At 39.0% G+C, this 16,265-nt stretch overlaps 1 protein-coding gene across 7 annotated transcripts in view; it reads right to left on the bottom strand.

Annotated features, from left to right (window-relative positions):
* ABLIM2 (actin binding LIM protein family member 2) overlaps window positions 1-16,265 on the bottom strand; it is a 101,452-nt gene that overhangs the window by 44,172 nt on the left and 41,015 nt on the right. For all 7 annotated transcript variants that reach the window (XM_066317213.1, XM_066317212.1, XM_066317214.1 and 4 more), the window contains exons 7-8: window positions 5,099-5,186; window positions 2,443-2,501 (exon numbers count right to left, since the gene is read on the bottom strand). In XM_066317213.1, the coding sequence (XP_066173310.1) occupies window positions 2,443-2,501; window positions 5,099-5,186 (147 nt within the window). The remainder of the gene's footprint in view (window positions 1-2,442; window positions 2,502-5,098; window positions 5,187-16,265) is intronic.

Here is a 16,265-nt window from a genome sequence, read left to right as displayed (position 1 = left end):
CACCTCTTCTGCATGATTAAAGCACTTTTCAGTTTCCCAGAACTTGTGTAAATGACATGAAAGCATAACTAATACACTGATGTCATGTACAAACCATATTTCTTTTTCATGAGGTCTCTACAGGACACTCAAGGCAAAAGAGAAAAATAACTTTAGAAAATTGCACTATTCCAATGTTTTGAACCCTGTTAATGTCAAATGACAGTTTTGGATTAAGGTCAGGATTCCCAAATAAAGCTTCAAAGCTTCTTTCTGTGTCCTGAGCATGGTCATGGGCATCTGGCCCAAGGCAGCCAAGCCTGAGCAGAGGAGTTGCACAAGAGGACCTCCAGGTTCCTTCAAGCTCAGGGTATTTCCAAGGGCAGACAAGGGCTGAGTCCTTTTTTCCTGACACCTCTTGGAAGAGCCCAATCAGGGCATTCCCTTGGCACCAAGAGGTTACTGCAGTTCCCAGTATGAGCCTTGCACATTTCCAGTAACTTCTTTGAACTGCCCAAGTAGAAACGAGAAACAAGTGGTGTTCTTCAGGGTCCATACTGGGAGCAGTAATGCTTAATATCTTCACCCATGACCCAGACAGTGGGACTGAGCACAAACCTACAGATAACACCCAGCCCTATGGTGGGGACAACACACTGGAGGGAAGAGATGCCATCCAGAGGGATCCTGATAGGCTTGGGAAGTGGGGCCATGCAAACCTCATGAAATTCAACAGGGCCAAGTGCAAGGTCCTGCACCTGGGCCAGGGCAATCTCCAATACCACCTCCACAAACGTGAAGGGAGAAGAAGGACTTGGAGGATACTGATGGCTAAAGAGACATCCCACATCTCACACATGTCCTTTATCCTCTTCATGATCCACTACCCTTTTTAGCATCCCCATCCATGCCTGCTCCACATCATCTCCCAGCTTTTTCAATAAAACCTGACACCTCTGTTGACTCCATTGCCTCTGATACTTCATTTTCTGTACTACACATTTTTCTTCTTCCACCTACCTCTTTTCCCTACATGCCTTTTTATAAACCTTACTTTTCCTTGCTGCACTGATTTCTCCTGTCTTTTCCAGCTTCCTCCCTTCTGCTTAAAATCTCACTCTCCCATCATCTTTCTTTATGCTGTCACTCTCTTTCACAACTTCTTTTTCCCCTCCACTCCAACTCCAAAGTTTTGGAGCATGCTGCCACTTTCTCCTTTTGCCTTTGTCACCTACTTTAATTACATGCTGTTCATATATCTATATATAGGAAGATAACTTAAAAACAACAAATTGCAAGGTCAAACAGTAAATTTCTCAAGCAGTAGATCCCATTCTAGATTTTACAAGTTATGTTGAAAAGTTCGTTATTACTGTCTTTGAAATGACATCCCTCCTTCTGGTTTTGTTTTTCCAAGAATGGACATAAAGATCAGAAAATAGGAAAAACTCCAGGAAAAAGAAAAACTGCTAGGCTCAGGAAAATTATTTGATATTCAGAGCTTGTCATAAAGAACACCAGAGCAATCACTTCCCAAACACATGGGTACAAAAACTACAGCCAAGATCTTTTAGAGTAAAGCCCAAACAATTTTTTTTTCAAACTGTAATTCAGTCAAAGTTGGACTTTCTAACGCACCAGATTTACAAATCTTTTTATGGATGCTGCCTGCTGTTCTGATTTGTCCCATGTGCCTTCCTCCAAGCCTTGAACCAAAGCAGAGCTTTTTTGAACAAGGATACCAAGAGTATCACTTGGAGCATCAGAGAACATCAGAAGTGAAAAAACCACATTTGGCCTCTATATTAAATATAGTTGTAACTTGTTCCCACCACTTCAGAAGGATCATTAATTCTTCATGTCCTTCTGACAGCTTATTTATCTGCTAATCTTGTAATTATTCAAGTTGTCAGAATTCCCCCCTCTTCCCTTTGCACAGAGTGAGGTGCACAATCATCAAACTTAGAGGTACTCAAAGCCAGAGTTTAAAATAAATTGTGGCTGGCTTGCCAACAATTTAGAAACAAATAATAGAACAGAAACTCCAAGGAGATTTCTTTTTTTGTAAAAACAAATAAAGTGGAAGTCCCTTGATCTTTTAAGTTCAGAGCCACATGAAAAGACAAGAGGTCGTGAACTGATAACATCATAATCAGACAGAAGTTAAAAATTAACTTTTTTTCTTATTCATATTTTCACATTTTTCCTTATTCAGCATATATATGTGTATATATATCTTAAGTCAACATTCTCCTTAATCTATAGCTTTAATCACTGATTAAAAGCAGAATATTTATATTACATGATTACATTTCATTAGCCAACTAGATTACTATAATCTAAAATTTAAAATTACAGTAGTGAAAAATTCACAAACCCTTCAGTCCATGCCTGCTGAGGGAAAAAAAAAAAATTAATAAATACATCAACTGAATAACACTGGGTAAAAATACTGTGTTTTACCTTGTTTTTTTCTTCAGCTTTTGCAGCCTGTCTACAAACTGGATGCCAAATGGATGTTCCTGTAAAGTAAATTCAAAGTTCTGCTTAATTCAGTTCCATGATAAGAACCTTAAGAAGTTCAAAATAAGAACCTTATTAAACCCTTCTATAGGGTTTTATAGGACATAGGTTACTGACTACTTCTCCTGGTAGTGCATGATACTTTCAGGGGTCAAGATGACAACCTCTCAGTACCAGTGAGCCTGATCACAGACATTTAAAAGACTTCAGAAAGCTACATGTACTTCAGTATGGCAGATCAACATCAAATCTCAGTCCTAAGAAGTGTGATACAGGATCTCTGGAGCTTCACCAGTCCAACCTCCTGCTCAGGGCAGGTCCCATTACAGCAGGCAGGGCTGTGTCCAGATGAGCTTTGCCTATCTCCAAGGATGGAGATTCCACTGCATCTCTGGGCAACCTCTTTCAGGGTAATATTTTTCTTCATTCATAGAATTTCCTGCACTCTACTAATACATATTCTTGTACTATGAGGCTTGGGTCATACACAGCAGCATGCTGTGGTGAGATGGAATGGCATTGTGCCAAGTAATCCTGGCTGAAAATCCAGTCTGTCTGTCATTTGTTTACTGTTCTGATCTTGCACTTCCCATATCTTTGTTTCTTGTAAATCAGCTACTAAGGAACTGCATAAATTGAGGGGAATATCCATCCTGGAGGAAGCAGGAGATACCAAATGAACGAATTCCTTATTGCATACAGGTATTGAATCAAGGATCTTGACGAGATGTAAGTAAACAATGACTGTGAGATAGAAACTTGAATAGTTTTGCATTATTCACAAAAGAAAAAAATATTTCAAAAACTTGAGCATGATGCTCAAAATAATGTTCAGTGAAGTGGAATGTGTATAATGGTATAAAATAAAATAATTATTTGCATGTTTTAATAGCAAGAAGGAATCTTTATGCCAGTCTGAACTCAGACACGCCACAGATTAAAGCTCCAGAGTTAAACAACATGAGTGCACTGCAACTTCTGCCTGACTAAACTGGAATCTGAGAACCTTGGCATGATAAATATTTAATGTTTATACTGGGTGGAGAGTATCAAGAAGAGTTATAGGAAATGCTTTGTTTTCACAGCAGTTTGATAGTTTTCTAACAAGTGGATTTTGGAAACAAAATAGAAACAGAAAGTCTATTTCCCAGAAGACAGATGGAGATCATTAGAATTTATTTCACAAAATAACCCAGATGAACCCAGACTCTTGCAGTGAAAGAGTACCTGTAAGTATAGACTAGATAAATTACATTTACTAAGTTACTGATTTTTTTTTGCTACTGAATGACTAAGAAACATTATCTGCCACTTACAAGTGGATCTGAGCTTGCCCCATTTGTCCCATGCACTGCTTCAAATCATCTCAATGGATTTAGAAGTATTTAGATCCGTTTTTTTTTTTTTTTTTTTTTTTTACTACTTCTGTCTGTAGCCAAGCAACATTGTAGGAAACTATCACACTGAAGAAAAAAAGTCCTTTCACCCAAAAGCTGTCTGTTGTATGAACACCAATGAGTGCTGCTAAGGAACATGCAACAATTAAAGTAATTTTATTGTAGTTTATTAAGAGGATGAAGAACACATTATAAAACCCCAGGCTCCAACATCTTTTATTATTTAACAGGTTAGGTAGTCCAAATATCTGATCATAGATCTTTCGTGGCATTAACTCCAGTTTCTAATAGAAACTGCTCTCCATGTGAAGACAAAAAGGGGATGACAGTAAGCTGGTGCAAACATTGCATGTATCAGAAATTACAGTAAGATGGATTCAAATTAATAGAACCTCAGCATACCTTGCTGTTTCAACTAACAATCAGAACAAAACCTAAAAAATATCTACCCTTACAACAAATGGAACTTAAAAAGATGATTGACTTGCAAACAAGTTTCAAAAGGTTTGAAATCTAGAAACAGATTTGTAGTTTGATGTACTTTTTTAAAGCATTGATTTCATATGGGGTTTTAGAACTGCTAAGATCAACTGGAAGAACTGCAGCATTTTCTGGCTCCTGAGGGAAAATGCATGAGCACAGACAAGTATCACTATGTTCTTTAATGAGCTAGTTCTTGTTGCAAACCAAAATGACAATAAAATTATAATTTAAAATAAAATATTAAACCATAATTAGCTCTTATTGAGACCACCGTTGTGTTTTAAATAAAGGCTAACTTTTCCAGCTTAAGGAAAGATTTCAAAGTATGCCTCTAGAAAAACATGGACAATGGCAAAGTTGTAAACACAGATCTGGGCAGGCATGTGATTTTAGGATAATACACCAGCCTTGCAGTTCCCAAATCCTACTGAGTTTCTTTCCTATTTTCCTTTGAAAAGATATATGCAAAAGCCTTTTTCTCTGGTTTTTACCCCTGTATTTAACTGTGAAAGAAGTTTTCTTTGACCAGTTTAGTAGAGCTAGAAGTTGCTACATAGGAAGGATTTCAGTTCATATTTACGTTAAATGACATTGTTTGTCCATTCCATAGTTTATTGCACAAGTCCTTCTGTGACACTGGACTTCTCCTGTGCAAGCCTATGGTGTGGGCAAGAGAGCCAAGTGTAACTGGTTTATTTTTTGTTTGTTTGATTTACCTTGAAGATACATTTCTTCTCCTTCTGCAAACATCTGATTGCACCTGACACATCGTGCGCAGGTTGGGTGATAATGCTTTTCTCCTGCCTGTTTGGACAGAAGGTACAGGTGATTAAACATACTGATCAATTTAGCAGTTTTTCTTTCTGTCTCTTAAATATGAATAATTTAAGTTGTTAATGACATTTAGTTCAACAGTCTCCTACAACCACAGTGCTAATTTTTCATTCTAGACAATTCATGCTTTAAAATGTAATTATGATCTTGCCTGCATGAAGTAAAAAAAAAAGTTTATGTGCAATAGGCAAGTCTCTGAATTCACAAGACAGAAACAAATTTATGCAATGAACACATTTTCCCTGTAAACCAAGTGCAGAGTAGCTTAGGACTTACCTCCATGAAGAACTTGGGAGGTCATAACCTTGAGCACAGATTTGCAACTCAACCATCATGCATCAACTGAATACATAATCTTAATGCTCAGCAAAAACTATTCTGTGCAAGGAATGTTTGTAGCTGCTTTGAAAGTGTCTTGCAGGTAACTTTTACTCTTTAGAGTTTCCATGAGGAATGTGTGTAGCCTGTCTACACTGCAAGTCCAGATTGGGTACTGTGCATTGACACCCTCACACAGATAGGCCAAGAGATCTGCCATCTGTTCAGAGATTAATCCACATAATTTAATACCACTGTTTTCATTGACTGGAATGAGAACACGACTGAGCCCTCAATTTACTCAGAACTGCTTAGTAACTTCCCAATTTTCATACGTTTAAATTCTCAATTGCCTGACACGTTGGCTTAAGCCAGTGACAAAAATAGCACAGAGCTGTGCTCTGCTGAGTGAACAACATGGGCCAGTCCCTCCAAACTGCAGTCCCAACCCCATCTTTCAGGTGGCACTCACAAAACAGAGTTCAACATCCCAAAGACAGCTCTTGCATGTGCTCCCAGCACTCCTCACTCTCCAAAATCCCTATGGAACTGAAAGCCAGATCTTGGTATCCCCTCTCTCCTCTTTGAACCCACACTCTTCCATGCTAGACAGAATTGCCCATGGTTTAAATGGCTTAATGTCAATGCCATTTCCACTAGGAACAAAAGCCAGGAGACCAAGTAATTCTACAGCTTACAGTTAATGTAAAATAGGGTTAACTTAAGATTAAGGTAAACTGACTTCAGGAGAAATACTCCTGAAGTAAAAAATACACAAATTTTAGCCATGTAGAATGCCTCAAAACCTGCTTACCTGAAAAATATTGAAAGTACTACTAGGATTGTGAGTGCCTTTATGAAACTACTATCATCTATTGCCCCACTGCCTTCAGCATGTAAACAGACTCTCACAGCACTGCACTGTAAATCCCCTTCTATCAATCTAGAAATTTAGCCCTGTTACTACAAAGGCAACTTTTCTAACTCTTTATTATTCACTAAATTTCAAAGCTTTCAGAGGCATTTGTATCAAAGAATGTAATCTGTGTATGGGGGCTATTTTGCCATTTGCAAAACCAATCCCAGGAACGCAGTAAATCTAGGTTAAAGAATCTTTGGGTTTACTGCACCAGTGTTAACTTGATTCGCTCCTGAAAACCTGCTGCAGCATTTCAGATTGGCAATAAAGAGCAACACATCACATCAGAATTGCCATTTTGAAAACAGCTCTGCTCCAGTTCACTCTTTTTATGTTATCACTTTTGCAGATTTCAGAGTGTTTTTTTCAATTTTAGACATGGAAGATGGTCACTACTATCTGTGATGACACTTTTAAAGTACCAGACCACAAGATATCAGTATTGAGCTTAAACTTCAGGTTTAAAATTCCTTGCCTTAGTGCAGGTGTTTAAGCACAGACGAGTATTTAATTATCACCAGATAAACTTACATTTGGCATATCAAATTGGAAGGAAATATAATTTCCCTTGGAAGTGCACGAGCATTGCTAATGGAATGCATAGCCTCAGTAACTCAACTGATTTAGCACAGATGAAACAATTCCCAGGCTATCATTCTCTAAGGGAATTCAATTACTTCTTTGCTAAAATAAACTGTCAGGGCAGATTCTCAGATAACCTGGACGCACCACAGAACGAAGTCTATTTCTCTAAATTTAACAGTACAGCAGTACAACAGTAATACAGTTTTAATTCACTTGGTGAATTCACTTGCATAGTCAGTAATATCAGCTCGGTATAGAATGGCACAGAAAGACCCCACAGACACGACTGTAACAGAAAAATCAGAGGAGAAAAGTACAATGATCGTTTTGCTGATGAGCACACCAGGAGAACTCCAATGGATTTTTCATGATTATCTCTGAATTAAAATGGCACAAACTCAAAAATTTTCACCTAAGTGCTGACAGTGGCTTTTGTCGCTCCTTTTAATTTTTTTTAAAATTTTATCCTTCTTCTAATCAAAGCACAGAAGACAAGACATAGCAGACACTTCATCACTTGGAAGTATTAAAAAGAAGACTGCACCCTAATTCTAAACGAAAGGTGTTAGCTGAACCTGAGGCTAGGCAGCTGATGCAGGAATTAATTAATACTATGTATTGACATAGTTATCCTGATTAGATATCATAAATTATATTCAAACCTAGTACCTGAGTCTGAATCACAGAGTCCCTTGGGTAAATGCCAAGAGGGCTTTCATCAGTGCCGCTTTCTCTTGTCCCTTCAGTTTCAGGGGCTTGGTCTCATAGATGAACAATTGGTTCCAGCAGAACCCAGCTATTTTATAAGCTTAGGCCAGAAAATGTTGCGTGGTTTTGGTTTAGATGTAATAAAGGTCTCATCATCTTTTCTCTTCTTGCTTATATTGATGTGAGGTAGTTCAATGCAGAAACAAATTCCTAACCATATGGTAACTTCTTCTTTGCACAGTTTGAAAGCTTACTTTGACAGATTGTTGCCTCAGTGTTTAATAAAATACCAACACACACACAGAGGACAGAAGAAACAACACTCATCTCTGAGATATCCCTTATGGTTGAAGTGATAGGGTCTAAAACACCTTCTCAGTATCCTACATTTGCTTCAAGACTGTTCCAGGTGTTTGTGCCCAGGAATCCAGACGTGAAGGTAGTATTATTGTGATGATGAATTTGAAGACTAATTTTCAACTGAGATTACCTCAAACCTGAACAGCGAAGTGTGTCCTTAGTAATACAATACATTACCAACAACTTAATTTTTCTTCAACTGACCATGAACCAGCTTTCCACAATCACCAAGTTGCACTCTTAGTGTGCAGTTTAAACACAGTCAAAACAGTCCTCAACACTCTGAGACAAAGTATTATGAGCTACATTTTGCCCTTTAGGTATAAGAGACCCCTCTGAATGTGAATCCTCCACTGCAGAGAAGGAAGGGCCTCCCGGGCAGATCAACATGAGGAATGTTTTACCAGGGGAGCCACAGACTTCTGCAGTCCTTGCCCTGAGCACAGGGACCATTGCAGTGTTGCAACCTGTCCCACAGCACACTGACAGACAAACCCATGCTTCACTTAAAGCAGGACCAGAGAGCTCTGCAGCAGGTACATACAACCACCTTTCCTCATTTCTCGTCACTTGAGGGCTTGAACTAAGTAAAAGGAGAATAAAGCTGACGTGACAAATGTGAATCACATCATTCAAAGCACAATTTGAAGACAGTAAGAGGTGTTATTTTAAAGTCTGCAGAGCAGTATGATCACCAGGCCTGAAAACATGTAGTAGAGTAATTCATACCAAAAGGAATAACCTTAACGAGTTAAGTTTGAGTTTTAAATTAGCTGTCATCACTCAGGAAAAATATATTACATTACTGCAGACAGCTCCACAAAAACCTGCTCGTTTTCTGGCTATAGCTGCCATAACTGATGAAATGGTAGAATATATAAACGATGATATGCACAATAACTGTAACTCTACCGCAATGACATTGCTTGTCTGGTCTCTCATGCTATTTCTAGAAGTGTGATTGATATAATTTTATACTGCAGTGATCAGCGACAATTGCTTATGGATTGACACATGAGAAATTGTGCAGCCTAAAGCTCAGAGTGTGAGCTGAGTCCTGGAATGTAGATTCAAGATTTCTGATGTCTGATTCATCACTGAAGTCTAAGTACATCCTATCCCACTGCATTAGTCAACGAAGTGGTTAGTAAAGGGAAGATAAAAAGTACAGAAAATTGTTTTATATACTGGATAAACTTAAAATGATCTGATTATTTTCCTGAGAATTAAAAGCTATCAGTAAACTTTTTCCTGTAATAATGAAATATATATATATATATTTTTAAAAATCTATCTTGTTATTAAAATGCATAGGGGTAACCGACATTTTATTGCTGGGAGTAAAAAGTTTGTGGAACTGACAAAAGGTTAGATTGCTGCAATGATTCAATCATATCAAAGCCTATTCTCCATTTTGAGTGTATAATACAATATAGTTGCTTATAACAGATCCTCACTGTCACTAAGTGCTGTCTATTGAAGTAGATCCAAATCCTGTCAACTTCATACTCTAAAATCCCCAAATCAAGTCCTCACTGTACCCTATGCTGAATAGAAATAATGGAAAACAGCAAACACTGCCAAACACTGAGCTAGAGGGAATGCCAAGGCATGGTGCAGCTGCCTGACCCACAAACAAAGCCCACAGAAGACTGGTATAAAGCATTCTTAGTTTAAAGTTTTTCAAACGGAACAAATTTGTTGGAGTGTTGTGTCATCAGCAGACAACCACCTGTCCAAGCAAAGGGAAACAGAATAAAGCAAAAAGCACTGACAGTCAATAAGCCTTCCCATCAGGCTTCTTCTCAACCTGAAATGAAGTATTAAAGATCTTACAGAAGACATATGACTTGACTGTTGTTGCTTTTAAGTGGAGGGAAGTTACTATTTGTATGGGATGGGAAAGGGAAAAATATTTGGGTAATGTAGGGATGGGTGAAAATGTAAAACTTTGATTAGACAATAAATTATAATCTTTTGTATATTTTGTCTCCATTTCCTGCGTAATGTCCATTCACATGGACATTCCCATTTGTTCATTAAAGGGCACTGATATTCCTTCAGGTAAACTTCATAGTACAGGCAACAGAAATATAATACAGTTTAAAGCCAGCAAGTGAGCAAGTGACCATAGAATGATCGATTAATTCATCTAACCCAAACTCCTGCTCAAAGCAGGGTTGATACCAAATTCAGATTAGTCTGCCCAGGAATTTTTTCAGTTGAATACTGAAAACCTTCAAGGATGGAGACTGCATAACATATGAGAATATTGCTCCAATGGATAGTAGTTACTCTTAGTGATTTTTTTTCCTTTTTATCCAGTTGGAACCTCCCTTCTTTAAATTTATGACAGTTGTCTCCTGCCCTCCGACCATGTTCCTCAGTAAGGTGCCTGTCTCCACATCCTCAAGGGCCTCCTCACAGGTATGGGAATACCACAGTTAGGTCCCATTAAAACCACCTCTTTCCTAGGTAGAACAAGCTCAGCTCCCTGAGCATTTCCTCAGGATTCGTGCTCCAGCCCCTCAACTATCATGGTTGTTCTCCACTTAACTTTGGTTGTTCTTGCACTCTGTGGAAGACTTCCTTAAAATCTGCTCTACTCTGCTCCCATTATCTATCATTTCATATCTGCTTCATTATCTCTCATTTTAAACTCAACATTGAGGAGCATGTAGCTTCACTTTTTTCTTTCAGAGTATATAAATAAAAAAAGGTGGGAAATCACTGAACTCCTTTACTGGAAAATTAATTAATCCTGTTTATACTTCTTCATTCATTCCCCAAATGATTTTTACTAGATATTAAGCCATTATGTGAATAAACTGTGTTTTTTCTTAGGTGCCAGGAATGTACAGGGAACTGACAATGAAGCACAGGTGTAAAGAGAAACTCCACATATTTATCTACATGAAATTTAATAAAGCTTTTTGAATGAGATACAGCATTTTGTTGTTAAATAGCCCAATCAGTCACTGCTTTGATCTATAAAGGCAAATTCACAATATCTGTAAGTTAATGCAGTTCCCTGACTTTGGTTGAAATAAAGTTTTCATTCCTGCTCTCAGAACTACATTAGATATTATCTAACAACTCTCTAACAACATCACAGAACTGGTTTAGAAATTTTTCCTATCAAGTTATTCCACCAACAGGCAGATATTCCACCAATAGGCAAACCCAATCAGGGGTTGTCCTTGCTTCTTCTCTTGTGTTAATACAATCCTCCTGCTCTTGGCCAGCTCTTCAACCCACACTGCAAAATGTGCACTTAATCCAAAAGGCTCTGTAAAATCTAGGGCTCAGATGTTTGTCTTTCTCTCAGGAGTACCACAAAGAAGGTGCACAGCACTGCACCATCAAATGTTATCAAGGGATGCACTTACTGATACCTCTGATACTGGATCCGTATTGTGGCATATTACAAGGACTATACCGGCTTCCATAAACTGGATTCTAAGGGGTATATTCAAACTACAGTGATGCTATTCAGAAAATAATCTTTGTGGTTGGAATAGAACATTTTGCTCAGTTACCAGTTTTAAGTGATATCGCTTAAAATCTCCACTCAGACAGCCAGAGTTTTGCATATGCAACAGAAGGACTTGAAGAATTACTCAGTAATAGTTGTATAAAGTAATGGTTAAGTTAGTAAACAGCTGTCATACCATTTACTGGGTTTGATGGGACAGACAACATCGTCAAGGCAGAGATATTTGGCAAAACAGCTATTGTTTCTGTCATACAACAGTGTTGAGGAGAAAAAACTTCCGTGAGAGCCAGAAGTTAAAGACTGAATTCTGTGGACAAAAACTCTCGCTAATTCTCTTAGTCACAGTGGACCTGACTCACCACTGACTCACTTCAACAGCGTGCCAGGGCAAATGAACCGTTTTCATCAGGATTTACACCACTGTAAATGCAGTGTAATGGTTTGCATCAATCATTCTCCTCATCTTCTCCTTACTGGATTCATTTATCATCCTACTGGGTGCCAAGAAACAGTGACATGAAATGTTCATAACACACACCTGCAGCATTACCTACAGCTTTAGCAATCTCACACGTGCAGTTATTTCCCATTGTCTTGGTTCTGGCTCATCCTGTGTGCTTTGCAGAGCCTTGAGAATTCTCACCCCCATCTGAGTAATTTTAATTGCTTCCCACACATTCCTTATTTTTCCAGGTATAAGGTGAAGATCAAATGTATCAACAGGAACATTTACCTCAGAATGATAACAATTTACTATCATGCTGGACTCTCAGAAGGAGAAGTTTCTAATGGTTGTGGGAAAAAATAAAAGTAATTAAAAAAAAAAGTAAGAGGGATAATTGAGAAAAACCCAAATAATAGAAGGAAAAATAGCACTATTACAACTGTAATCTCATTCTGAAACATCTGCAAACAAGTTCTGGCACAGGAGCAAATTCAGCCCTGCCACAATCAGGAAAAGTCTGGAAAAGGACAACAGTGCATTTTTTTCCCTACAGAATTTGGTAAATGTTCTTGTAAATCAAAATGGTCTGTCATACCTAAACTCACTGATTTTGCACTTATTTGTTTCTGTTATGGAGTGAGTTATCTGCCTCTTTTGTCTTTTTCTTCTCAGCTTTGTAATTTTTCTTGCCACCCACTGAGACTGGAAGAGGCTTCTGTTTTCCATCTGGTCAACAAATCTCCTTTATTTCTTTTCCACTTTCCCACTCCTTAAAACCCACCTAGGGGCCAAGACAAGCTGCAGCTGGCTCTCACTTATGCCAACTCTTGATAGGAGAGAGGGAGTGAAAAAGGAGAGAGATGACTTGCAGACATACTCCCCTAATCTTCGACTTTGCAGCTGTGTATTTAGCACACCCATTTCAGATGGGAAGAATGAAACTCAACCAACACCGAACAGCCCTGGAGAAACAGCCCGATTTATCAGAGGAAGCCAGCACAGCTCTTTTCAAGCTGAACGTGGTGATCTGGGCGGTAAACATCTATGAACAGAAGCTGTCTCTCATTCTTTGCCTGAATAAAGACTGGTATTTTGGATGACCAGATTTACCTGGGAGTGGAAATGCTGCAGTCACATGCAGAACTGACATTAATAATCCTTCCTGAAAGTAGGAAGTTTCTTCTTTCAGACCTAATCCATGTATTTCCAGTACAATGTATCATTGAGAAAGAAGTTCTGACTTTGGAGAGGGGTGAAGGGGGCGGGGGGGGAGGGGGGAGGGTGTGGAGGGAATAAATTTGAAAAATCACAAAAAATGCTGAAGGTTAGTAGGATGAAAAAAATCTTAAAACTACAAGGAACAAGTCACAGGCTACTCTCCTGCTATTAGCAGACACACTGAACTGTTTTCACGTGGGCCAGACCATCCTGGAGATACTTTATCAACAAAGGCAACTGTCACTGAGTGCACTTAATGCTGCACCACTGCCATGGTTACACCAGAGATGCAGGCAGGGGACTGTGCTGCTGACTGGGTCAAGGGAGGTCTGGGGCTTTGCAGAGCTGTGCAACAGCAGCATTCCCCTGATGTGGGTCAGAGGACCACCAGGAATGAAAGAATAATTGGATGAGGGACTGAAGATATCCATGAGGTGCAATGTTTCATATTGTAAGAACACCCAAATGCTGGCAAATAGCATTGGATATTAATGCATCACCACAGCAACACATGGCTTAGAGAGGAGTGTAGCTAGCAGACTGTGTGCTGCTGGGGTCTGAGGCTCAGGAGGTATCAGGGTGACTACTTTGATCCTTTATTTCAGATAATTTAAGACAGTTAACTGGTACTACATTTTTGCATGTAGAAAGGCAGTGGACACCACAAGTCTGCCAGGCAAAAAAATCAAACTATGCACTAAAACTAACACATACAAACCCACACAAGCATAAATGCAAAGCAGCACTACCAAGGACTTTCCCCATACATGTGGGAGGAATTCTTAACAGAAAAGCAAGTAAGCAGCTGAGAAAAAAAAATAAAAAACCCTCAAAAAACCTGCAACAGTCATTCTTTCTGCTCTATCTACCAGTTCCCTCAAATCCTAAACTTTTCTATGTTATTCAGAAATAGTTTGCAGAACCCATTATTTTTTACCAAAGTAAGTCACAAGCTATCATCAAATGGTACTCAGTGCTCTTCAATAAACCTAACAAATTATTTACAGGGTAAAAGCTATGCAAGAGTCTGGTTTAATGTATAGTTTTCTTCTGACACATTAACAACTTGTGAGTTTTTAGCAGTTCAGATAATACATACAGATAGGCATAGCTCTGTATTTATGGAGAGAAGAGGTGGCTAAAAAAGGAAAGGCTGAAAGTGGGAGAAAAATGAGGTGAATTCATCTAGACCAATATAACGGGGCTACAGAAAAAACTAAAAGTTAAGGGAAAAAAGTATTTGCACTTCTATTTATTTGCTTGCTTATAATATTTTTAATTATGCCTGTTTTAAAGCAGAAAGTGTAGGTCAGCTGTCAACACTCACCCAGCCAAATTCAGATACAATGCAGGGATAATCAATTTGCCTTTGCAAGCCAGCAGCCCCAGATAAATGCAAGTGGCATCCAACCAGAGACCATTCCCAAGCTGCAAATTGCCTTGCATCTCAGCAAACATTACGCATCAAAAGGGCTAGTTAACGTTTCCTACCTTAGATGCTCTCCTTTTGCAAAAGCTAATCCTGATTTATTTAGATGTGTCTTTCCAACAGTTTTCTTTCTTCTCTGTTGAAGGGAGAAAACTGGCGTAGAGAGCAGTTTCTAACGAAGGTAGCAGTGACACTTGGATCCTTTTGCTGCTCTGCCAGCCCTCCCGAGGCTGCCCATGCACAGGGAACCCTTCGCTCGTACAGACAGAGCCGCCTGCCTTTATTGCATATTTCACTATTAATGCCTATATAATAAGCTGCTCAAGCACCTTTCACACATCAGTAGGTCCTGTTACTAATGAAACAGCAGGGTAACAGACATTGCAGAATGAACCATTCTTCGATGCTGCGGGCAGAAATTTGTACTCCCTGCTGCAAAGAATTAGTATCGTCTCTCTGCTATACCGAGACTCTTGCAAAGGGAAAGGCAATTGATTTACAAAGTAGATATGGCTGCAAACAAAATCAGCTCAACCCTAGGGCAAAGCAAAAAACAAACTATGACAAATAAGATTCATGTTTTTATTCATAAGTCACTGAGGTATAAGTGACATTTAATTGACATATAAATTACTGACATTTCTAGTCTCCCTGCAGCCTAATGCCTACTGCATTTTTTCCCTTATTTCAAAATAACATATGCTTGAGATTAGTAGATTTTAGAAACATACACTGATTATGTTTTTCTAGATATTTGCACATACGTGTAAACTAGCAAAATGCTAACCCCCTCTTCCCCCACATAAACTGAGTGCCATGCTGCTGTGTTAGGATGTCAGATACTAAACGTAAAAATGGTTCCAACTGCTGAAAGTGATTTTCAACAGCACTTTTAAGACACATTTACACCGCCGTCATGTAGTGTAAATACACTGTGAATCATGAGACAGTTGTAGATAAAATGGAGTGCTGAAAATATCTCTGAGGAGTATTTTGGCTGCTGATGAGATGCAGTTGCCTATCCAAGTAGACACAACCCTCTGTCTTGGGTTGCAATCTAAGATGGAACGAGAAGTATGTATTATTCTATTACCATCTGTTAGAACCAGGTATGGCAGTGTTCTTTGTCTCTTCCATGACCAATCCCTCGTAGTTCTGGGGGGAGTCTTCTGTTAATGGGCAGCTGTTAAACCAGGTGGGCCAGTGTTCTTATCTCTTCCACCACCCATCCTCCCTCCAGGGGATATCTGCTGTTAATGGGTCATGGAGGCTCACTGCATCACTGATACAATTACATCATCCCATGGGAAGATGCTCCACCCAGGGGGAGGAGCCAAGCATTCCTACCTGGATAAAACCTGAGATTCAGAACACCAGGACAGCCTGTTTGCACTGGATTCCCAGAGGAAGACCCTCCTGAAGCCTATATTGTGTTTGCCATTAAAACATCCCCAGAAGGCTATCTTTGGATATGGAGGCTTCCTCTAACAACGTAGGAAACCACCAGCTTAAACAGGAGACGAAGAGAACCCCTCCCCTCAAAGTAATATCTCGCCATGGGCTGTCAATGT

The sequence above is a fragment of the Sylvia atricapilla genome, chromosome 4 (assembly GCF_009819655.1).
Source record: "Sylvia atricapilla isolate bSylAtr1 chromosome 4, bSylAtr1.pri, whole genome shotgun sequence".
Classification (NCBI taxonomy): domain Eukaryota; kingdom Metazoa; phylum Chordata; class Aves; order Passeriformes; family Sylviidae; genus Sylvia; species Sylvia atricapilla.
The sequence above is the reverse complement of the archived record's forward strand: the minus strand, read 5'-3'. Positions and strand labels throughout refer to the sequence as shown.